The sequence below is a fragment of the Leopardus geoffroyi genome, chromosome B3, assembly GCF_018350155.1.
Source record: "Leopardus geoffroyi isolate Oge1 chromosome B3, O.geoffroyi_Oge1_pat1.0, whole genome shotgun sequence".
Classification (NCBI taxonomy): Eukaryota; Metazoa; Chordata; class Mammalia; order Carnivora; family Felidae; genus Leopardus; species Leopardus geoffroyi.
The window spans coordinates 125,152,213-125,177,059 of record NC_059337.1 but is presented as its reverse complement, the minus strand read 5'-3'; the positions used below and the strand labels follow the sequence as shown (position 1 = coordinate 125,177,059).

Here is a 24,847-nt window from a genome sequence, read left to right as displayed (position 1 = left end):
AACATCAATTTCATGTTTGAGGAAGTAAAAGAAGTTTGGTATGGTAGAATGTAGCATTGAGAGAGAAAAAGCAAAACTGTAGTTGATAAGGTAAACAGAGGTCTAAAGAACCTCATAAAGGAGTTATAATTTTACCTTTGGTATATGGGAAACCAGTTAAAAATTTGAAGCAAAACAACAACATGATCAAGTCTGAATTTTTAATAGGTAACTAACTGGTTGTAAAGTCCAAAATAATTGGGAATATTCAAGATTGAAACCAGAGGGACCAGTTAAGCAGACATTTCTGGGAATCTTGACAACAGAGGATAGTGACCTGGGTTGGGTGGTAACAGAGAGCATGAAGAGGAGTGGGTGGTTTCCTAGTATATTTTAAGATCTAAAACTCCATGGAACTTTGAGATTGGTTGCCAGGAAATAAAAAGGAAGGGTTAAGAATGACTCCAAGGTTTCTTGATTGGGCAACTTTGCGGATGGTTGTGCTAGTCAGTGAAAGAAGCGGAAGTTGATTAGTTCACTTTTTGATATTTTCACTTTGGGGGCCTTGAAACATCCAAGTGGCAGTGTCAAGAGGAGGGTTCATACCTGAGGCTAGAGCTCAGAAGGCGAAAATTGAACATGCAGAGTTTGTTGTTGTCAGATTGGTCTCCATATCATGTAGATGGTACTCAAATTCCTAGGAGTGGGGCACCTAGCTGACTCAGTCGGTGGAGCATGCAACCTTGATCTCAGGGTCATGAGTTTGAGCCCCACATTAGGCATAGAGCTTACTTAAAAAAAAAAAAGTCATAGGAGCAATGAAAACTCCCCAGGGGAAGTATGTAGATTAAAGAGATGAAAACTTAGGCCAGAGCCATAGGGAACACTAACTCTTAAGTTTCAAGCTAAAGATGAAAATCCTGCAAAGCAGTCTAAGACATAGAGAAAATAATCCCAGAAGAGCATAGTATCATGAAGCATGACAAATAATATTTCAAGGGCGAAATAGTCAATAAAACTGGGTAAATACTTGTTAAATTCTTGAATCTACGTGGATAAGGGGCTTAGATTTTAAAGTTAAAATTTGCCATACAATAAGTGGTAATTTCCTTTCAAACCTGTGGAGCCACTCTCCTCTTTCACGTTCCCAAATATCTACTATTTAGCACAGTGCCTCACCATAGTAGGTACTCAGTGAATTTTTGTTACTTAGTAAGCAAATGAATTCCACATTGCTGGACTCGTATTTAGCACCAATTTGTGGTCTCAGTAAGTTCTACCCATTAAAAAACAATAACCATCCCTGTCCTAGAGTTCATTTTCTGTTAAAAAAAAATTTTTTTTTGGTGGGGGTGCTCCTAAGTTCTAGCATCCCTGTGTACACACACACACACACACACACACACACACACACACTTGATTTCACTCTCCCTCCTTTTCTCTATCTTGCTCTGTTTCCCCTCCCTCTTTGAATGTAGTATTGAACCAAAAGGTCAGTAAGTGAGTAATTTGGCACGAGTAGCAAGAAACAGTGGGCAAAGAAAAGGAAAAAATGGTGAGGGAGGCAGGCAGCAGAGAGAAGAGTGTTTTCAATCTTAAGAAGAATCACAAACAATGGAGACAAACATATTTAACAGTGATTTCTAAAATACAGCTGGTAATTACCAGAATTCTTCACTGGAGCTTAATATTGTCTGGCTCCGTTGTGTGTGTGTGTGGCATTCATTTGCAGTTACATTGTTTGCTGCTCTTCTTAAAAACAAAGTATTGTCTTTGACCATAAATGTGTGGTATGGTATCAGAGTCCTATTTGCATATGGGTTTTAGGTATATTGAAACAAGCAAATCCTTTATTTAATCCTCTCTGAGATCAGCTGAAATGTTTTAAATAGACACAAAAGGTAATCCGTTTCCCTCAATTTAGGTGAAAAATATTCAGTGACTGCCACCTTACTTGTGATGACTGGTAATGAATGGTAGGTGCTGCTATTGTTTTTTGTTTTCGTTTTTGTCAACTACCAACCTACCTGACTCACCTTTCATCACTTTCTTGCTTTGTGAACCCTAGAGCGCAAATCACACCAAAGGAGTACCCTGCTTGGTTACAAAAAGCTTCAAAATGCTACCTAGGACAGACAGTCACTAAACAGAGTATCTGCAAAACGCATATGCCCGCCTCATATGCTAACTCATTTTATGTCAAATAAGATAAAACCAGATGATTGTCCACATGATTTTTCCTATTCACTTTCCTCTTTTACTAAGCCATCTTCACTTCACTTTGAGGCAATATCCATGTCTATAAATTGGGGACAGTAATAATACTGACTTAAAAGGACCTTAGAGAGGAATAATTGGGATAAGAAATGCATAAACCTTGGTGCCTGCAGGTCTTCTATAAATATTAATTCCACACACTGACTATTGTTTGTACCTACTGTGCACCAGACATGGTGCTGCATAATGGAATAAAGTAACAAATGTCCCTTTGCCTTCCCAGAGCCACCCTCTCCCTCTCTCTGACTCTACTCACTCCCTCCATGGGCAATCATGATTTTAAATGAAGATTTTAGTCAGATTATGCTAAAGAGAGTGTTGTGTCTTTGGATAGCTACTAAATATAATGAAACAGTGAAAAAAGTCACAATGTGGCGATAATGAAATTGATTATATGGGCCAAATATGAACATCAATCATTTTTTAAGAGGAAAAAGGAAGGAAACTTTCTAGTTGTAGGATCTATAAATGTCACAAATATTTCTAGACACAGTTTCTTTAGTATCAGTATTTTCATTAGAAATTTAAATTAAATCCTTCATTTAATTAAAAGCATTGGGTTTGTGGGGTTTTTTTTGCAGTAATATTTTTTTTCTGAGACATTCCAGAAGCTACAGATGCCCTTGAAGGATATTAAATGGCATTACTGTGACATGCTGTTTTTCAGATGACCCATAATTATACTTAATTTCTTTCCCAGGTAGCTTTTAAAAATAACTGGAACCTGCTATTTGAAGGATTTGATCTATATTTTTAGAAACTTTGGAGGAGTGGAGGGGCAGGTGTTTGATTTTGTTTTTGTCACTCCAGTAGTGCTCAGGGAAAGCATTTGAAATGAGTGGAAGGAGAAGATAATCTTTTCCTCAGCCATTACTTCATTTCAGCTACTTATGGAATACCCTATGACAACATGGTGTTTGAGGAAAAAATAGAATTGAATTTCTTAGTTCTTTTGGAACAAGTCTAATAAATATTAATATAGGGGAATTATAATATGCAAAAGAATTCCAGTGTAGAGTTGGCAGATACATCATTGGAAATAAACTGGGCAAGAAAAACACCAAAGACAAAAAGCTGACATGGGTAGATAAATCACCCTGGCGGAGGCTGGCAGGATCGTGCATTAATATCTGAGTAGTACCCATAGATGGCCAATCCTCCTGGTGAACAACCATGTGATAAACTGGGATAGTCAACAGACCAACTGGATAATTTCCACGATTTTGCTGTCAGTCATTTCTTCCTGACTGTAGAATGCCCACAGCCTGTACTTTCAAACCACATAGTGATTTGGGGATTTTAGAGATTACAGGTAGAAATGCAGAGATGGGCTGCTAAGAGTCCTTGAGTTTATTTAGAAGGGAAAGTAAGGGTGAAGTAGGATGCTGTGTTCTAACACTGAATCTCTAGAAGAACTGAAGGATTGGTTAAAGCAATTCTTAAATTTCCTTGGAAGTTGTAATTTGCTTAGAAGATTCTATGGTACATTTTTAGAAGTCCCGATTTGAATAAATTGATAGATTATGATTGATTGTTCAAGTCTTTATTAAACTAGAAGGTAAATGCAGTATCCTGCTCCTCCATAGGACAACTCATGAGAGTTAAAATGCAACTTCCATACTTCTGGAAATCAGCACGTAATGCACACCTACATATTCTTCCCAAGATGCAAGAATGTAGGCAAATCACTGTATGTCTGTATTTCTTTTTGTGATATATGATTTAAAAAAACATACCTGTTTGTAACCAATGACATAAACCATGCAAAACATGGTTGATTATGGGGGTTGGAGGATTGAGCAACACTTGCCACTTTCAGGGCTAGGTGGCTTAATGGCCCATTAAAATCTGTTTGCTCAAGGTAAAGAAGCTTACCAAGCTTAAATTCGGTATGAGGTCTCACCAGAGATGAAACGTTAGCAGTCTGTATTAGGGTCAAGCAAGGTCTCAGCCAATTAGATTTGCACACTTCCATTTACTATGTCAAGAGGCCTCAGGAGAACAGGGAACCAAGCTCAGTAAAATATATTCTACTTGAAACTTTAATGACCACTAAATTTTATTACTCTATTTTACCTAAAATTCGCAACTTAATTTTAATTCTGAATCTATAGCAGTAAAACTGGAAAATAGAATACCCTGAAAGCGAAGTACTCTATGTCTGAATGTATGGAAGTTGATTAATAGACCATGGCCTTTGAGAATAAAAGAAATATGAAAGTGTGACTCGTTCTGTTTATCCAAAGAGATGCAAAGCACAAGTGTTTGGGATTCAGCAGCCTCCTTCCTTTGAGTCAAGCTTCTACAGAAGCCTCTAAAAACAAACAGACGCCCTTTGGAAACATTTTTAAAATGCAAATATAAAGTGTAATTTTTGAGTTCAAGTGCCCAAATTTTACTCTGTGACAAAGTTTTATAAAAACTTGGTAAAGAAAATGAGCCAACTGAGTGTTACAAATTTTATAAATTGTTCCCACAAGGGGGGAATTTATTTTATGTGTCTCCATATACCAGCCCCTTTGCAGTGGACTCTATGAAAAGCAACACTTCCAGAAAATATCCCTTAGGGCCTTTGTCACAGTCTGAACTGTGGGCTCCATGAACACTGCGGCTGATGGAAGAACGGCTTATGTTTTCTTATGAAAAATGAAAAACATCTAAGCCTGTCACGATGCTTTTTTTTTTTTTGCAGTGTTGAGCTTGTCTGGGAGTTTTTGCCATGCTTCCGGAGTAGTCAACTGTCACCTTACAATTTGTGGCAGTTTCATTTGGGTTACAGTTTAAGTAATTACTTCAGGACCAGTCTCTTTTATGTGTGCATCTACTTATTCTCCTCAGTCACATCCCTGGATAGGCCTCAAACTTTGGATAAATAATAGTATGTCTGCCATTTGAGCTGCTATAGCAAAACTACCGTAGACTGAGTGTCTTAAGCTAGAAACCTTTATTTCTCACAGTTCTGGAGACTAGGAAGTCTAGGGTCTAGGCAGTTTGACTGTCTATGTTCAGTAGTTATGTTGGCAGATTCAGATTCAGTATCCAGCCACTTCCTGGGTCATAGGAGCAGAGACAGTACACTCTGGAATCTTTTTTTAAGGGTACTAGCCCATTCAGGAGGGCTCTACCCTCATGACCGATCACTTACTTAGGGCCCCATCTCCTGATAACACATTTGGGATTAGGATTTCAACCTGTGAAATTTGGGGGGGACACAAATATTCAGGCCATTAACACTCCATTTTTCTGCCTCCTGATAACAATGACAGTTGTGAAAACAGTGTTCTAAGGAATGTCTATAGTGTGCAATAGATTTGGGAACAAATGATTAGCAATAATACATTTCTGGTTGGAACCATTTCCATTGACTGTGAAATCTCTGAGGTTCTAGGGGTGCCTGGGTAGCTCAGTTGGTTAAGCATCTGACTTCGGCTCAGGTCATGATCTCACAGTTCATGAGTTCGAGCCCCACGTCAGGCTATGTGTTGACAGCTTAGAGCCTGGAACCTGCTTCAGATTCTGTGTCTCTCTCTCTGTCCTCCCCTGCTCACATTCTCTCTCTATCAAAAAATGAATAAACATTAAAAAAATTAAAAATAAAACAAATCTCTGAGATTCTAAGTATTAATAGAAGATCATTGTAAGCAACTATAGTTCTCATTTGTAGGGCTGTCTCCCATCCTTATCTCTGGCACATTCTCCAGAATGTAAAGAAATATTGCAAAAGATTTCCCCAGACTGGGATCTTGAAAACTCACTAATATTATGTTTTAATTATTAACGAATACTGATTTAGTAAGTGTTAGTTCCTGTCAAGGTTTTGCTAAATCGATCCAAAAGGGTGATGGTCTGTGCATCAAAAGAGAAGAAAAAAATGACCCTCTGGCTTGTTAATGAATGATATTAATGGTAGACAATACTTTTGTGTCATACACTGCTGAAACTTCTAAATGTATGTCATTGATTCCTTGTGATACTTCTAGAAGATAAATACTTTTATTTTCATTTTACAGATGAAGAACTTCCCTGGCTTGCTCAGCCAGTAGTTGGCAGGGCTAGTACTTACACTAGAATCTGCCTGTCTTCTGTACTACTGTGTTTCAATGCCTCCAGAGCTTATGGAGAACACAACCTCCACACTTTGTTTGTTTGTTTGTTTGTTTGTTTAGGTTCTTGGCCTCTGTTTCTTTGGATTTCTTCCATCTTTTTCTTCTAAGAGAATGATTCATTGAAAAATATATTAAGAATTTGGTGTGGTAAAATACTAACTCACCCCTTAGCTTCTTAAGAAAAGACTATAAGAAGGTAAATGACTTGTACAAAATGCATTAAATAAATCAGATAATACTGGGGACTAATATTAGTGAAACTCCTTACTGCTTTTCTATTTAACTTTAAAACTATTTACAAACCCTTAGGCTCTAAGCTTTATGTATACATGGCAACTGGGCTGTGTGTGTGTGTGTGTGTGTGTCTGTGTGTGTGTGTGTGTGTGTTTGTCTCTTGGCATGTGAGGAAACTTTCAATTCCTGGTGCACGATTATGAGCAATCCAGTAATCTCAAACACTTCTAGGAAGGAGAAGGGTCATTTTTCTTTTTCCATTCTGCACCTTTTTGCTTATTCATCATGCTTTAAACAAACAGACCAAAGAAAGTTGTTACTAAAGCCCTCCTTGGGCTTCTTCAATTTCAGTTTTAAACCAGGTTCAAAATATTCTGGCAAAAATTAAAGGCAACATTGAAAACGTTTGCATAAATTTTGAATTGTGGAAAAAGTGATAAAACTAAAATGAGCTGAAAGAATGAGTAATAAGCATCTCTTCATATCTTTGTCTTTTTATCATAATCACTGATGATTTGGGTTTTTAAAAATTGATTCTGAAGTGCATTCCTTTTCCAGAGTATCTGCATTACACTTACTCTTCTAAATTTAATTTGTTAGAAGTTTAATGTTTACTTTTAAAAGTGTGAAGGCTTATTAGCATGCTAATAAATAACATTTAATGTCTATTAACAGTACTTCTATATTTGCTCATAAAATGGAATAGAAAAATATTACCTACAAGAGATTCCATGCCTTTACTACATTCTGGGTGTAATTGAAATCCCTAGTTCTCATTTCACTGTTAGAAAGAACTAATAAATTTGTCACCAGTAAAACAGGGGTGGGGGAGCAGAGGCCACTTATGAGCTCTGTAATGAATCTAACTCCTGCAGCCTAGACCTGAAAGAATTGGGAGACCAGCACAATAGAGGTGCCATTTAGCTGTACAGCATCACAGCTAATTAAGTTTAGATCTTTGCTTTTCTTTACCCTTTTTTCTGATATTTCCCCAGTGGTATTGGCTGTGTGTCTTCAAATGGCCTAATATCACACCTAGAAATAGAAGCAGTTGCAACTCACGTAAGAAACGCATATGGCAAAAATACAATCCCTTTTGAGGATATGGTAAATAACTGTAAGAATGTGTGCAAATAATGGTTTTTATTTGAACATTAAATTTTATTGTGATATAGTATGTGTTTTGTTACACTGCCACCTGACATCTGTTAAAATTAGGGTTCTGGAATGCTGTTCTGGCCTGTGTAATTTTGAGAAAGAGGCTCTAGAACACTCCTCCAGTATGAAACCTAACCTCTGCCACACACAAAATATAGTTCTCATGGTAATAAAAAAAGGTATCATCTTTATAGACAAATATATATAAATATACACATATATGTATTTCTTAATGTGCAGTCTAAGCTCAGCCACAATGTGGAATTCACTACATTTAATGTCTTTGAGTCTACTTCTCTGACTTTCAAAATGAATGAAATTAATAATGTTGACATATTGAGAGTTTTGGGGAATGTCAAATGAAAAATACTGTCAGCACATAATAAGCTTGTAATAAATAGTGTTGAGTTTTATGATACTGCTAATTTAAAAGGATATTTTAATATTCAGTGTCCCTGTTACTCCTGAAATTAAACAAACCCAGGACCTTTGCATTTGCTATTTCCTCTCACTGTAATGCTTTCCCTTAGCTCTTTTAGTGATGGCTCATTGTCATCCTTTGAGTTTCAGCTCAAATGTCACCTCTTCATGGACATTTAACCTGGGCAAACTGTCTAAAGTAAATCTCTGCCCTCACTCTCCATCATGGTGTTTGAGTATCCTCTTTATTTATCTCTTAGTCTACTCCTTTCGAATATAAACTCAATGAAGACAGAGAGACCTTATCTCCCTTGTTGATAACTGTGCACCCAATGTCCAACAAAGTATCTGCCTCAATAAGTGTGAATGAATGGATGACTTAATTAAATGAATAAATGAGTGAAAGGGAGGGAAGGAGGGAAGAACAAAGGAAAGACATTGGAAGGAATGAATAAAAATGATGGATAAAAGGAATAAAGGACAAAAAAAAGAAACTTTCATGGCCTGAGGAATGATTTATATTCTGGATATATGTATTTATGCATATACAACTTTTAAACGTTATTTTTTTAATGTTTATTTCTTTTTGAGAGAGAGCACACGCAGTGAGGGAGGAAGGAGAGAGGGGGACAGAGGATCCAAAGTGGGCTCTGTGCTGACAGCAGAGAGCCTGATGTGGGGCTGGAACTCACGAACCATGAGATCATGACCTAAGCCAAAGGTGGACTCTTAACTGACTGGCGCCCAGGCACCTGTAAATGTTATTTTAAAGTTTAGGGGCGCCTGGGTGGCTCAGTCGGTTAAGCGTCCGACTTCGCTCAGGTCATGATCTCACGGTCTGTGAGTTCGAGCCCCACGTCGGGCTCTGTGCTGACAGCTCAGAGCCTGGAGCCTGTTTCAGATTCTGTGTCTGCCTCTCTCTGACCCTCCCCCATTCATGCTCTGTCTCTCTCTGTCTCAAAAATAAATAAATGTTAAAAAAAATTAAAAAAAAAATAAAGTTTAAAATTTGGGTAAAATTTTTCTGGTTCCTGTCGTCTTTCGTTTCTTGTCCCTGGTCAGTGTGTTTCACCTTATCTTCTCCTTCCAGAAGCTTACAGGGGTTGTTTTGCTATAGGGTGACCTCCTTCTGTGAGACAGTAAGTAATTTTTATGGGATACTGACACCTTAGAACAGAGGGTTGCCAAACTTTTTGTAAAGGGCCAGATTCTAAATATTTTCAATTTTACAAGCTATGTGCTGTCTCCCAACGACTCACCTCTGCCACTATAGAAAGAAAACAACCATAGACAATATGTAAAGAACTGAATGGACTGTGTTCCAATAAAAATAATTTAGGGAAACTGAAATTTGAATTCCATGTAATTTTCACATGTCATAAAATATTATTCTTACTTTGATTTTTCTTCAGCCAAATAAAAGCGTAAAAGCCATTTTTAGCTCACGGACCTATAAAAACAAGCAGCAGGTTAGAACAGCCTTAGAATGAACTAGTTTAATGGTTTTCTCTCCCAAGACTGTTGCCTTTTAAAAGATGAACTAGATTGGGGGAGGCAAAGAATAAATTTCTATTGGTAGAATTTCTAATAATTTTGCAAATGGGAGAAAAGCATAATTTTGAGTGATCAGACCTTCCTGAACTCCGAAAATCACACTGTATCAGTGGTCCGTTGTCAACAAGTAAGTTGTAAGTGTTAAAAGTAGCTTTCATTACTGACTAAAGTTGCCCAGGTGTGCCTGCTAGCAAACTCCCACCTTATTTATTCCTTCCCATTGTAGACTTTGGAGTTTAGGATTAGTTACATCTAACGATGTTTGATGTGAAAGCAAGACAGTCTGAGGATACTTGAGCTCTGTAATCCTGAAGAATAAACTGTTTTCAACTTCAAGTAATGATTTCCCTAAAATTTGTGCATGTAAGTTGAGTAAGGAATTATTTGGGGAAACATTTTAAGAGCACAGTGTGACATAATTTTCTAAATGCAGAAATTAAAAATTCATTAAAAATTATTATAGTCGTATTAGTGTTATTTTTATAGCTATGACTATTGATAGTGCTTTCGAATGTTTTAAGACAATAGAGCTTTCCAACTTTTTTTCTTTACTCACATCTCTCTCAAACAGCCAAAGCAACTGTTTAAAATTCCATCTTGGGAAGATGCTAGTCAGACTGCAATGAAAAATCAGAATGAAGCTCAATGTGAAGAAAAAGCAGTTAAGTATTTCATAGGTAGGAATATTTAGGATATTTGGAACTGAATAGTCAAAATACGTCTGCTTTATTTTAGGACATGCAGGCTAAGTCAGCCTTCAGGTATGCATCTCAGAAGTGTAACTAGAAACTAAGTTGTTGGGGTTTTTCCTCGGTTTTCTTGGATACTAAGAACAGTGCACCATTGATGGTCAGAGTACAGATAATCTGAGGCTAATTTTAAATCCTTTAACTACCTTTCCCTTCCTACCTGTGCTTGTATATCAGGAAATGGAGATTAATAATAGTTTTGATCTTAGTCAAATGGAATAGGAAGCAAGGAAAACCTTACTTGTGTCAGCCAAATACATTATTTTGAAACCATCTGCTTATGTCTGATTATCTTTATCAGCACCCTCTCTCTTTAGTATAGAACAGTGAGAGGTAACTGTACAGAAGCCCATGGAAGGAGTATGGGAATGAGGGTGAGACAGCCATAGGTTCCTGGTGCTTTAATTCCTGAAACACTTGAATAAGTGACTGCATGTAAATTGAGATGAGGATTATTGGAATTGCTCAAAGGTAAGCAATTTAATTCCCAAGGTGGACTGTTTGCTTGTACCATTTCATGGCTCAGTTTGTGACCTGAGTGATAGTCAACCATCGAATGCTAGGGTTGAAATATTCAGGAAGAAGGAGCTTGGGACAGTGGGTTCCATGTGGGTTTCTTTGTGAATATTCTTCACCTGGAATCCCAGAAGATGTGTGCCCTTGAGGGAATCAAAGGAGATGGCAGCCTCAGGGAGTCTCATTAGGCCAGCTATGTTTGGTGACAGTCAAATACACACTCTGAAAGAAAAAGCATACCTTACTGTTTCCCACAAATTCTTCCTGACACAAACCTACTCATAAATTATGCCATAATCACTACTGCAGTATGATTTGCATAAGAGTTCAGAGCATATTCAGCTGATATATGACTAACCTCGCCACTGGAGACATGTACTTTACTTTTTTAAATGTAAATCTTTGGGGGGGAAATACAGTGTGTTGGTTTCTGGGTTGCTGGTTTTCTCCCTCTACTACTCAACTTCTGTGTGTGCATCTCTTTTGAGGGGACAGTCTTTGAAATTACATTGGTTGTCATTTGCATTGCCCCTAGCCACCATCATAGCCTTTATATTATCTGCAAATAATTTTTAGTTGTTCCCCAGTCCAGATGTCATTCACTGAACTCTTGTTACCCATTATCAGCAGACTCACCGTGGAATTGCACAGTTCTGGGAGAAAGACAGTTCTGTGTCTTCTGCCCTCTATTTGGTTTGTAGTCTTAACATTTAGCCACCTGTGAACCACATTGTACGTTAAAGAGGAATCTTAATTCGATTCTTCATTTTAAAGGGAAAAAAAAAGAAACCTCATTGCTTTGTTCTGCGATCTGAAACACAAAGGGTAAATCTGAGAGGTTTTGGTGTTAGTGTTATACAACCGACTGGAAGTGTTTACAGGGATTTCAAGCAAAACCCTACTTCGCCTCTCAGGCTGCATTTTCCAGCGTGAAATCTGTCAAAATAAATCACCACAGCTCCATTTTCCATATCTTCCTCTTCCCCACCACACAGACACATGCACACATCCCACTTTGGTGTAAGCGCAATCTCCAACTTCTCTGAACAAGGTCAAACAGTGATACAAACAGTGCCAAAGTATAAGGGTCAGTGATCACCTCTCAAGATTGCAAACCAAAAATGCAACCAGAGTGTTGCCCAGGAAACCTACAGAACAGCTGGCTGCCTCCCATCTCTATCATGACTAGTGGTAGTAGATGAGAGAATAGATCAGAGATGTGGAGCACATATTTTGACTCTGTTCGTAAATCCTGTTTCTGATTCTATCAGGGACTTGTCACACCCCTAGTGAAAAGCAGGTAATGAGGAAAGTTACTGGGTACTCCCTCTAGGTTAGGAAATGACACATACCTTTAAACCGACTTTTCTGGATAAGTCAACATGTTGAAGGGTATACTTACAGCTTTTTAGACAAAATGTTGATACCTTGCTGCGTTTTTCTTTTCAGCGTTTCCGTTTTGTTAGTTTGGATCCTGTAGTAGATTATTTGAAAACGGCACATAAGCAGCTAGAGAAATGAATTAACAAAGATAGACTACATGTGGGGCACCTGGGTGGCTCAGTCAGTTAGGTGTCCAACTTCGGCCCAGGTCGTGACCCTGCGCTTTGTGGGTTTGAGCCCGGTGTCAGGCTCTGTGCTGACAGCTCAGAGACTGGAACCTGCTTCGGATTCTGTGTCTCCCTCTTTCTGTGCCCCTCCCCTGCTTGCACTCTATCTGTCTCCCAAAAATAAATAACTATTTAAAAAAAAATTTTAAGATAGACTACACATATCTAAAACATGGGTACAACGAACTCCGGATGATCAGGAAACCACTGCAAGCTGCTCTAATGCCACTTATTCTAAAAGTTTTTCTTAAGTGTCCAGTAATTTTATCTGACTTTTAAGTAACATGCAACTTTATGTATAGATCATTGATTCATTTGATGTATTCAAGGTCAAATTATGCTATATTTCGAAGCTTTTTTTGGTGTGGCAACATTAAGGTTGTTTGCAGTTTTTAGCTCTTTATTTTGTTTCAATTTATTTTAAATCACTACGTGAAACACCCTTTTTTTTAGTTTATTTATTTATTTTGAAAGAGAGAGAGCATGAGTGGGGAGGGGCAGAGAGAGAGAGGAGAGAGAATCCCAAGCAGGCTCTGCACTGTCAGCATGGAGCCCACTGAGCCTAAATCAAGAGTCAGACATTTAACTTGACTGAGCCATCCAGGCACCCCGAAACACTCATTTTATTGCCATATGGAAATTCATAGAGAAAAATGCACATATATGTGTTTCATTTTATATCATATAAGAAGTAGTAGGTAAAGTGTGAGTATTAATTAAATAGAGTTAACAATATAAATAAGCAAATAAATAAATAAATAAATAAAGTTAGCATTGACAGGAAAAATGCCACACAGTGGTCTCTCTGGGTGAAGCCAAGTGTATTTTTCTTTCGGAAGAGAGGCTTTTTGGATTTAGAACAGTAATGGAGGGGGTCCCCATTGTGGATCTTTGCTTGCTTTTTGAAAATTGTTCATCCATCAGTCCTCAGGAAGTTTCCAGAATTATTCTATACTGTTAAAGATCCTTAGACTTGGAAGAGTGAGAGACTCTTGTTTTATTCTTATACCATTCTTATACCAATATACCATTGGTTTTCATATGCAAATGGATATATGTAAAGCGTTCTTGGAAAATGCCGCATTATTGTGATAAAATAAAGTCACTAGGCCTGTTCAGTTACACTTCGCAGAGGCAAAACTCAGATTGTTTAGACCTAGAAGGCCTCTACATCTCTTAGATGCGAGATAGACGAATCCATGTGTCTACTTGATTGGCTTGGATGAATCAAATAAACTGTTAATGACCAGGGATTCAGATACCAGTGATCTATATAGCACTCATTTCCTAATTTAACCTACAAATATTTTCTCATCTCTGATGATGCTAATGAACTAACTGCCTTGGTTCAGTTATAAATTCCAGTGTACAACCAACCCATGGAAACCAAGTAGCAAAGGAATATATACAGCTCAAGGCAGGTTAACTGACCTCAGCATAAAAAGTTAAGTTATGTGTTTTTATAGTACATATGCCTCTCCCTTCTTGATATGTCAAGCCGGAATGAATTATAGTGTATTGTCTAACAGCATTATTGATACTCAGAAATTTTATGAAATATTCACTTTGTTAAGAATGGCTACCACCTCACAGTGGAGCTCAATGACTATGCAGTGACTGCATATATAATCTTTCAGAGTAAACATTAAATGTTGCCATATCAGGTGTTTCTTAGACTTTCCCCCTCCTTAGGTAGAATGAAAAGAATAGTGGAAAGGAGATTATCCGGTCACAAAAAATCTATATCAACAAAACAGGTTTTCTTCCCCCAAGCACTTTTTCTTCAAAATATTGAAGGAATTTTTTCCTTTGTTTTTTGTTTAACCTTCCACTCTCAATTGTTTCTTTCCTTGTTACTAGTGTTATTTTTTCAGAAATACTTCACACATGAGAAATGAACAGATTCGATTTAATAGAATAATTTATTTATACAATATTCTTACATCTTATTTCAAGTGTTGTTTGGAGTAAAAGGACTTGAAAGCCCATCGGTGGGACCCTAAGAGTCTGCGATTCTCCTAAAAGTGCACGCAGAATTATGTGTATGTTGTGGATAATGTACATTTTCCTGGGGAGAAGATCAAATTTCCTCAGACCCAAAGTTCCTGACTACAAAAATAAGAACCACTGATGTATCGAAACCACCTGAAACAGCATGACTGTAGTGAGAGTATCTTCACTATTTCTGGAGGCTGTTTTCTCTCTCGGCCCCTCCCACCTTCTAACCCTCCTTTCAATGCCCCAGTACTTTTCTTTTCAGGATCCAAGTGTGGAAGTGTGTGTTCATGCTGGGGGAGGGGGGCAAGTGTTGAGCCTTCAGGTTGGACTTGAAGGTTAACTGGGTTGAAATGAAAATTGGAGATTATACAACAAGAACAAAACACTGTGGTTGCCCTTCTGGTGAGAGTGGGAGAGGTTAAGACCAATATAATTTATTGTGGTGTAGTTATATGTCCATTCTAGGACATATACTGGCATTTGTTTCCTGGGCTGTGTCAATGCCACAGCGCTGGCTTAAGTTACCTCTGTTTTGCTAAGAACATGAGAGGAAGTATGAAAATATTTTGTTAGAGAATAAATACTTGCAGTAGCCTAATTTTTTTTATATACAGAATTATAATAACTAACCTTATCTGCCAAAAAAGAAGTCAAACATTTAAATTTTCAGAAAGCATTTCTTAAATTCTCAAAGCAAGTTAGTAAGTTCATAAAGACTAGGAGTAGTTTCTTTTTATTTACTGCCCACAATTAAGACCAAACAACTCTACAATCTAGACGAGGCTCACTAACTGGCTACGATGGCTGGTATTCTATTAGCCACTGTTGATTGGCAAATTGAATTATTTAAATTCAGGTTAATGAACTGAATTGTCTGTTTCCCTAATTTTCTCATTTTGGTAACATATTACATTTTTCATAGAAAGCTGTCTCAATACCAATTTGGAATGAAGTGGGTTATAGATGAAAAGACGTCAGTAAGTTGCACTGAAATAAATCATGTATTCATCTTTATACTTTAACAAAATGGAGTTTTCTTTGACCAATTGTGTTCATAGTCTGAAAGACTAGGCACATATCTTAGCTTGGATTGCTATAATAAATTGCCACAGACTGGGTGGCTTAAACAACAAATGTTTCTCATAGTTCTGGGGATGAGGAGTCCAAGATCAAGGTGCTGGCAGAGTCGGTCCTGGTGAGGCCCCTCTTGCTGGGCCTCTTGTAGATGGCCAACTTTTCTCATTATGCCCTTATGTGGCAGAGAGCAGAAAGAGAAGCAGACTTTCTTGTGTCTCTTCTTATAAGGGCACTGATCCCGTCATGAGGACTCTGTCCTCGTGACCTAATTGCCTGCAAAAGATCCCATGTCCAGATGCCATAGCATTGGAGATTGGGGTTTCAATACATGAATTTTGTGAGGATATGAACATGCAGTCCACGACAGTGTGTATTTTTTTTAAATCTGGTAACAAATATTCAAGTAAAATGAAGACACCAATATATAAATTATATCAGTCTGTCTTTGCCAAGCACTGAGATCTGAATTAGGACAGACAAAATTTAATTCTGTTTTGACATCATATGAAATCTCTGATTTCAAACTAGCTGTCTGTGTTCTTTTAAAATGTGCTAATCCTGAAAAACGTGAGCCCATAAATGTATGGAGAAAATTTAAGGTCCAAATAGTGGCTTTACTTATTTTTTAAAGGCTTCCAAGATGGTTCATATAAATGTGATCCTGCCCAAAGGCTATTTCTGTCTCTATAAGGTATCTAATGAGGTCTTCTGTTCAATCTGCAAAGGATGATAAAGCATTGCTGAATGGTTTTGTCCCAGATGCACTGTGAATAAGATGCCTGGTACAACAGATCAAAGCCCCCTTGAGGCATTATTATATGCATTTATTATGAAGCATTCAAAAGTGACAGTACACAAGTCACCAACAAAACAGCGGTTATTTCACGAAAATTATGGGAACGAGGGTGAGGTTCTCTCCAGTATGCCAACAAAATGCAATTAAACAGATTATGTTGCTAAGAACAGTCTGCATTGGGCTGATTTTGCATAATATATTCACTTAACTTGTACTCACATAACCAAATGTTTAACGAGTAGAAACGTTCAACTCAGTTTCCCAATCTGAGGGTTGTGGATCATATTGCAGAAGTCCTCCAAAGGCAAGGCCTCTGTGTGTTAGGTGAGGCTGGGAGTTCGGCAGTGAGTGCCAAGTTCTTGCTGCTCCTAAGTATCCTGGGTCCACGTGGATCCCTGTAGGACCACAAGAGAGACCTGAGCTGAGTGGCTGTCTGTACCAGTTCCCCCCTTTGCCTCTTAGGACAAATGATTCATTTGATTAAACAAAAAAGAAATCCAGATTTCACACATCTCCTCCCACTGCTTAAGATGAGAGAAAAGGAAGAAAAGTGGCCTTGATCTTCCTAAAAAAAGATAGCTTTCTATTTTCCTGAATCTTCAGACATTCCTCTCACAAATCCAGCATTTTTTTATTTGGTAAAGACTTCCTCCATGTATCTGTCAGCTCTGAAAAGAGCTGAGAAAATGTAGATGTCAGTTTGAGAATGCAACCGTTTACTTAATCATGTGGCATTTTTTTAACTTTATTTTTTTTTTGAGAGAGTCAGAGAGAGTGTGTGCACGCACTAGCAGGAGCATGGAGGAAGGGACACAGAGAGAGGGCGAGAGAGAGAATCCCAAGCAGGCCCTGCACCCTCGGTGCAGAACCCAATGCAGGGCTCCATTCGAGACTTGAACTCCCAAACCATGAGATCATGACCTGAGCGGCAGTCAGATGTTTAACTGACTGAGCCTCCGAGGCACACCAGTCATTTAGCTGTTTAAGTCATATTGTCAGTGACCCTTTTTTAAAACCGAGATTTCTGTAAAACTTCTAAGATACTACAGATAAGGAAGGCCCATCTGGGTTCCAGCATGTGATAGATCTTTCTCATTTATTTTTCCTGTATTGTTTCAGTTAACAAATTACTTCTTAATTTTAATTGATGAAGTTATTCTTATGTCTGAACTTTACTTTCCAAATCATACTTTGTGCTGTATACCTGAGGGCTGGTATGTGTGCTATAGTCCTTTTTTTATATCACTACTATTGTCTAGTTGTTTTTATAACCAAACGTGTGTAATATTTATAAGTCCTTAAATAAATAATTTTACCAATGTGAAAGTGGTAAAGTATATTCTGTTTAGTAGTTATATCTGAATTTATGGTATTTACTGTTAAATTAAGTCTTACAGTCCTAACACTAGGTGAGATAAGAAGTACAGTGATTCTTTTACGACTGTTTTGATTGTAGAAATCATCCTGAGTAGGAATTCTCATTTTTTTAATATTTTTAAATACATTATTACCAATGGAAGATAAAGAGAAAATGTGACAGTTAAGTAAACTTGAAATGATTTTTAATGCTTTGTTTTTATAATTATATATTATGCTTTATTTGCAGGACCGTGTAAATGCATTAGAAACGGTAAGTTGGGGCATTTTCTTTCTCCTTTTGTCAGAATTACTGTTGTGTCTTGGTGTGGATTTCAGAGCACCCTCTCACCCCACCCAAAGAAGCCATTCCAGAAAGCACTTCTAAAACTACATCTAGGATTGAAAGGGGAGAGACTAAGCTAAACTATACCTGAAAGGTAGGTGGACACACACCTTTAAAATGAAAATAATAGTAAAAAAACCATCAAGAATGATGATACCAAGATGTCCTAAGTTATGGAAAACATAATTAGTTTAAATGTAATCAATATCCTATCTGTTTGTTTCTGTATTTCCCAGTCACTAAACGGATTGGTTGACAAGAAGTGGAGATTGGGATCCTGCTTATACTTTGAGGTCCAGATAGTGAACCTCAGTATTTTTTGTTTTTAATTTTTTAATGTTATTTATTTTTGAGAGAGAGAGAGAGAGATGGAGTGTGAGCTGGGGAGGGACAGAGAGAGAGGGAGACACAGAATGAGAAGCAGGCTCCAGGCTCTGAGCTGTCAGCACAGAGCCCGATGTGGGGCTCGAACCCACAAACCGTGAGATCATGACCTGAGCCAAAGTCGGATGCTTAACCAACTGAGCCACCCAGGCACCCCAACCTCAGTATTTTTGTCCATTGTTTTTACCACCACCCAAATAATGTTAAAAGCTGGTCAGCCTTTTACTCAATACTCTTACTTGCAGGAATCTAGTATTAGGGAATACATTTCTTGAGGTGCATGAATGTAAGACAACATGCCTGCAATGTTTACTGTAAAATGATTTATTTGAAATGATTTTAGAGAAAAAGGGACAACCTCTTGTTTGACAATACAGTAATGAATGGTTAAAGTGTGGACTTTCCACCCAACATGCCACTATGGTTATGGAAAGGGCTTGTACTAGAAGACAAATTAAAAAATAAAATAAAATTGTGTCTACTTCAGTAATAACATGTAATGATATGCATATGAATAAAGAGTAGAAGAGATGTAGCAAAACTCATCAGTGACTTGTTAAACATGAGTTAGGACTGTGATTTCATTCCTTTCTCTATTTTTTCAAGTTTTATAAAACATTATATTACTTTTATAAATAAACCTTTGTATAATGAAAACCATGTGAATTGAAAGAATGGTAGAATAAATTATGGTACCACCTTATGATGAAAGATTTTCAGCCGTAAAAAGTCATATTTTTAAAAAGTAAATATTGCCATATTATGCTCCCCATAATATGGGAGCAGTATATAAAGTAGTATATATATATATATATATATATATATATATATATATATATATATATATATATATGTGTGTGTGTGAGGGGGAGTGTGATGCAAATATTGAGTATTTTGTGTTAAAAAAAGACTCAGAAAGCAAGCACACAAAATATTAAGAGTGACTTGGGACTAGTGGTGATTTTTATTTTTTCTTTCTGTGTTTTTAATGAACAGGAAAAAAAAAGAAGCCTTTCAACAATATAGCCAGTAAAGAATAAAATATTTATTTTGTGAGTGTGAGGTGGAGAGATGCTAATGGGGCACATTTTAGTCCTGTGTAAGCAAGTGATTTTGATTGACAGTGTCCAGACCCTAGTGGGTAAATAATCTATTCCTTAGATTTAACTGGGCCATTTGGAAATTACACTGACCTTCTCAGTTTCAGTATGATGACATTGTAGGTGAATGAAATGTTTAGTGTTCTTCCACATATATTTTACTTACCCTTAGGAAGTGTCTTGCCAACAGGATTTGGCTTGTGAATTAAACACTCTTTTTAAAAATATGAACAAAAATAGAAATTTTGAGTGTGAGGACTTCGGTTCAGCGTATAAAATGCCGCTTATACAACATTTAGCAAATCACTTGTTTCTTGATTCCCTCATCTGTAAAAATAAAGATAACAATAATTAAACTTATTTTACCAAGTTGTGAGAATTAAGAGAGAAAATATATATGAACATGTTTAGGGCCAAAAAATGTTAGGTTATCATTATGTGATTGCTTATTATTTCTTATTTAATCATTTTCATTACACCAATATGCCATGCAAAACTTAAAATCATACAAGCAGAAACCAAAACCTATAAATTTTATTAGTATTTGTTAGTCTTTTTAATTTATCAATCTCTTTACTAAAAGTACTATGGAGTATGATCTTAATAAGTACCTATTCTAAGCATTCCTTTAGGAATAAAGGTAAAAATAAAAAGTCATCATGAGAAAAATAAAATCGATTAAATGGACAAGGTTTTTTACAGTGGCAGTTTTCTCAAGATGGTTTTAATTTGAAATAATTATCATAAGTAAGGCCATAAAAATGAAAATGCTCAGTAATAATGTTAATGCTCAAATATTATGAAGTCCTTTGACTTCATATGGCATTATAAGCAGCAGATTTAATACACTTGGTAGACTATTCAACTGGTAAAGTGTTTTATAGTTCATAAAATCAAATATGCTGAAAGTAATCTCAAGATCATTTATTATTCTCTCACAACTCAGCACTTAAACCGTAGAAAAGAATTGGTGGTCTACATTTGGTTGGGTTGGTATTAATATAAGATATTGGATGTAGGGTATATGTTCTGGTAATACAAATATGCAAAAGTTCAAAACTTCATTGTTTCATTAGAAGATTTTAAAGGTTCAGTAGTTGTAATAGCTGAAAATGAGATGGTCTTTTCATCATAATGAGCAACTTGAGTTGACTTGTCCCCAGTGATCTAAATACTTATGTCAGGATCATGTGTCCTCCTCTTCCTCAACTTTTCCCTCTCCTTCTTCACTAGCATGTAAGCTTCTTGGGTTAGAAATTACTTTTTACTTGCAAATGCAACCCAGGGCCTATCAAACATTCCTGATATATACTGGACAATCAGTAAACATTTGTAGAATGGATGTCAAACTGTACATATGTGACACTCACATAAGGATATGCGGGTTTACACAGAACCAGTCCCAATAGTTGAAGAAAAAAATTCCCCGGAAGCAAATCAATTTATTATTTTCCCCTAGCCTTTTTGGTTAGGTTTAAACTTTATTTGATGTTTCACAAAAGTTCTTAGGATCTTCATTAAAGTTTAATGTGAATTTTTTAGTAATGAACCAACTCTTAACCAAAATATAACAGGCTAATACCCCAAATAAAGCTAAGTAATTACCTAAAAAACAAATCTTGATGGAGAGCCCCAGTTGATGGGCCATGGATGAGACATAGCAGTGGATATTTATTGGGTACTATATAAGGCACTGTGTTGACAATGGAAGAGAAAAGGAAAAACTATAATCAGTTCTCCAAAGGAATTTGTACTTGAATTGAGAAGTTACTTACATGTAAATAAATTAATGATGTAAGATAAAGATACATTGTCTATACTACATGAAGGAAACACAATGCATTTTGTAGGAGCTTTTATAAAGAAAAAAAAGTCTTAAAGAAAAATTATAAAATAAGACATCATGGTCCAGGTTCTAGGAAAAACCATGGATTTTGCACTTTGAGGACATGATGGAGGAGATTAGATTCATCTCTGAAAGTGGAGAATCAGGGTCAGGCAGAAAGAACCAGAGAAGGCATCTATGTTGGGGTTGTAATTAAACTTTGAAGATAGTAAGAAACCAAAGGGTTTGTTAAAAGACAATTTTACCAAAAAAGTAAAATTATGAAATCATGATTCTTCTACAAATATGAAATGAAATCATGACAAATGAGTTTATTTAACTCTTTAATTAATGAGAGAATGAATAAAATGTTACTGAGGCTTAAAGGAAAAAAGAACCACACATAGGTAGGCACTAGAGTTCTGACATGCGTTTAAATTAGATGCAAAACTGGTTTCTTCCATTGTGGAGGAAGGAAATAAGTTGAAACTCCCCCAGACAACATTTATTTGCAAGTCTATGAACAAGACTCATTTGCATTGCTATCAGTTATCTACAACACAGAGAGTTAAAGTGGTAGCACAGCTATTTATTCATTTTTATTTAGCTTTTATTTTGAGCATAAAATCTTCGTTAATGTTTTATTTATTTTTGAGAGAGTGCAAGCAAAGGTGGGGCGGAGAGAGGGTCACAGAGGATCTGAAGCGGGCTCTTTGCTGACAGCAGTGAACCCGATGTAGGGCTTGAACTCAACGAACCATGAGATCGTGACCTGAGCCAATGTCTGACACTTAACTGACTGAGCCACCCAGGTGCCCCCATAAAATGGTTTTAAATCAGGCCTTGTGTCACGGCAGATGTAGTGTGTAGGGATGCGAATGTCCTGCTCCTGATCCAAGATGCCTGTAACCACTTCCAGCCTTTAGATTTGCATTGTAATGAGACAAAAGAAAGGAAGAGAGAGCAGGTAATTTCCCTTTAGTAGACACTAGAATTTGAACATACTATTTCTGTCCATTTCCTTGGGCCAGAATTTTGTGGATGATTATAACTAGCTCTAGGATTCAAAAAGAGAACCAGATAAGGCATAGACTTTTGGAAGTTTCAAAGTAAACTTCTAATCCACTCAAGGTCAGAAAACAAACTAGAGTAGAAGTTATGAAATATATGGATGTGAATCATAATAGTAACACTGTGTTATAAAATGTGTGTGATACAGCAAAAGTAGTATTTATGGGGCAACTTCATGGCTCACATCTTTAATTAGAAAAGAAGGATGAAAAATAATGAGCTTAGCACCCAGCATAAGCAATTAAAAGGATGACACAAAAACCTAAAAAAAAAAAAAAAAAAAAAAAAAAGAAAGAAAAGAAAAAAGAAAAAGAAAGGAGAAAATAAAGAAATGATTATAATAGAAAGCAGACATGCAATATGCAAGCCCAGTAAAGTAAAGATGGTTGTTTAAAAAGAAAAAAACAACCAATACCTAGCATGACTGATGGAGAAAAAAAAGAGAGTAGATACAAATGAATAATATTAGGAATGAAAAAGTGGATATTACTATAGCTATTTGAGAATTTAACCACATACCAGAGTATTGTGAATAATTTTGCAATCATATATTAGGAGAAATCACTAAATTCCCAGAAAAAAATTAATTTTCCAGAGTTAAGAAGAAATAACATGAATAGTGCCATAAGTAAATCTTTAAAAATAATAAAAAGTTTCATCAACAATTTTTAATCAATTAAGAATTTCTCCAGAAAGGGGCCACCAAGCCCAAATAATTTTTTTTAGAGAAGTTCTACCAAATATTATGGGAACAGATGATTTTAATTTTACAAAAACTCTTCCAGAAACTAGAAGAAGAGGGAACATGCCAAACTCATTATGAGTTGGCATAACCTTGGAGACAAAACCAGACATAGAAAGTATAAATAAGGGAAATTAAGGGACTTTTCACGCATTAACATGGATGCAAAAATATTATACACAAAATATTAGCAAAATAAATCCAGGAATGTATTCAAAGGAGAATTCATCATGAACAAACTGGGTTTATTCCAGGAATTCAGAGTTGGTTTAATATTAGGAAATCAATCAATGTAATTCACCATATGACAGATTAAGGAGAAATAAATTTAATAAGATCATCTCAGTGGATGAATAAGAAGCATTTATTCTCATATCATTATCAAAACCTGTTGAGCAAACTTAGAAGGGAATTTACTTAATCTGAGTCATGTAAAAAAAAAAATCAATGACAGACATTATCTTAGCGTTTTGAAAGTCCTCATTTAAGACCAGGAACAAGGAAAGGATGCCCCATTCCACAGCTTCTGTTAGATACTATACATGCAGTCCTAACCAAAGCAGTTAAACAGTTGTTATTTGCAAATAGTGTTGCTGTCTAAAAAGTTCTAGGAATTCATAGTTAAGAAAAATAGAGTTTAAGAAAGTCCATTCTCTTTCTAACTCCAGCAGCAAATACTAAGAAAATGTAACTAAAAGTGTACCAGTACAAAAGGAACAAAAAATACAAAATACATAGAAAAAAATCAAACAACAACAACAAAAATACAAGTTCTTCACAGAGAAGATACTCCGGAATAGCCAAGATAGTTCTGAAGATGAGCAAGTTGGGGGTAGTTTTCGTACTATATATGAAATCTTATTTAAGCTGTGAAAATTCAGGTAGTGTAGTCTTGGCACAGGAATATAAAAATAGGCCAGTGTAATCAAATATACGACCCATAGCATAAATACGTGTACATGGAAATGTGATGTCTGGTACAACTGGCATCCCTGATCAGGGAAATAAGGAGGGACTTTTCAATTGCTGGTATAGAAAAAAAGAAATTGAACCTCTATCTCAAATGCAAAACTTTAAAACAAAGTGTAGTTTAATATCTTCATGATCTTGGAACTTTGAAGGATTTCAGCGGGGCGGGAGGGGGGAAGACACCGAAAACACAGATCCTAAAAGATGTGACTGATGTGACCACGCTAAAATTAAGAACTGTTGTAAGTCAAAAGACAACATAAAAATAGTGAAAAGAAAAGCCACACTTAAAATATATTTGTGGCAAAATATATAGCTGAGTAGCAATTTGTATCCAAATCAATTTGTATCCAAATCTTATTGCCAACAAAGCAATTAGAAAAAAATAACCTAGATTTCAAAAATAAAAAAAGTAAAAGAGGGTAAAAGATATGAGCAAGCATTTCAGTTGAAAAAGAAATACGTGAATATATTCAGCTTCATTAGTAAACAGGGAAATGCTAATTGAAATCACAAAGAATTGTCAATTTTCTTCAAACTGTGTGTATATATTTTATATACTCTTTTGTATCTGACACAT

General features: G+C 36.3%; 1 protein-coding gene across 11 annotated transcripts in view; it reads left to right on the top strand.

Annotated features, from left to right (window-relative positions):
* Positions 1-24,847, top strand: part of CEP128 (centrosomal protein 128) — a 398,658-nt gene that overhangs the window by 319,552 nt on the left and 54,259 nt on the right. For 8 of the 11 annotated variants that reach the window (XM_045451751.1, XM_045451752.1, XM_045451750.1 and 5 more), the window contains 2 exons: positions 10,300-10,389; positions 18,081-18,104. In XM_045451751.1, coding sequence (XP_045307707.1) covers positions 10,300-10,389; positions 18,081-18,104 — 114 coding nt within the window. The remainder of the gene's footprint in view (positions 1-10,299; positions 10,390-18,080; positions 18,105-24,847) is intronic. The other 3 variants (XM_045451753.1, XM_045451757.1, XM_045451756.1) reach the window with 1 other exon arrangement.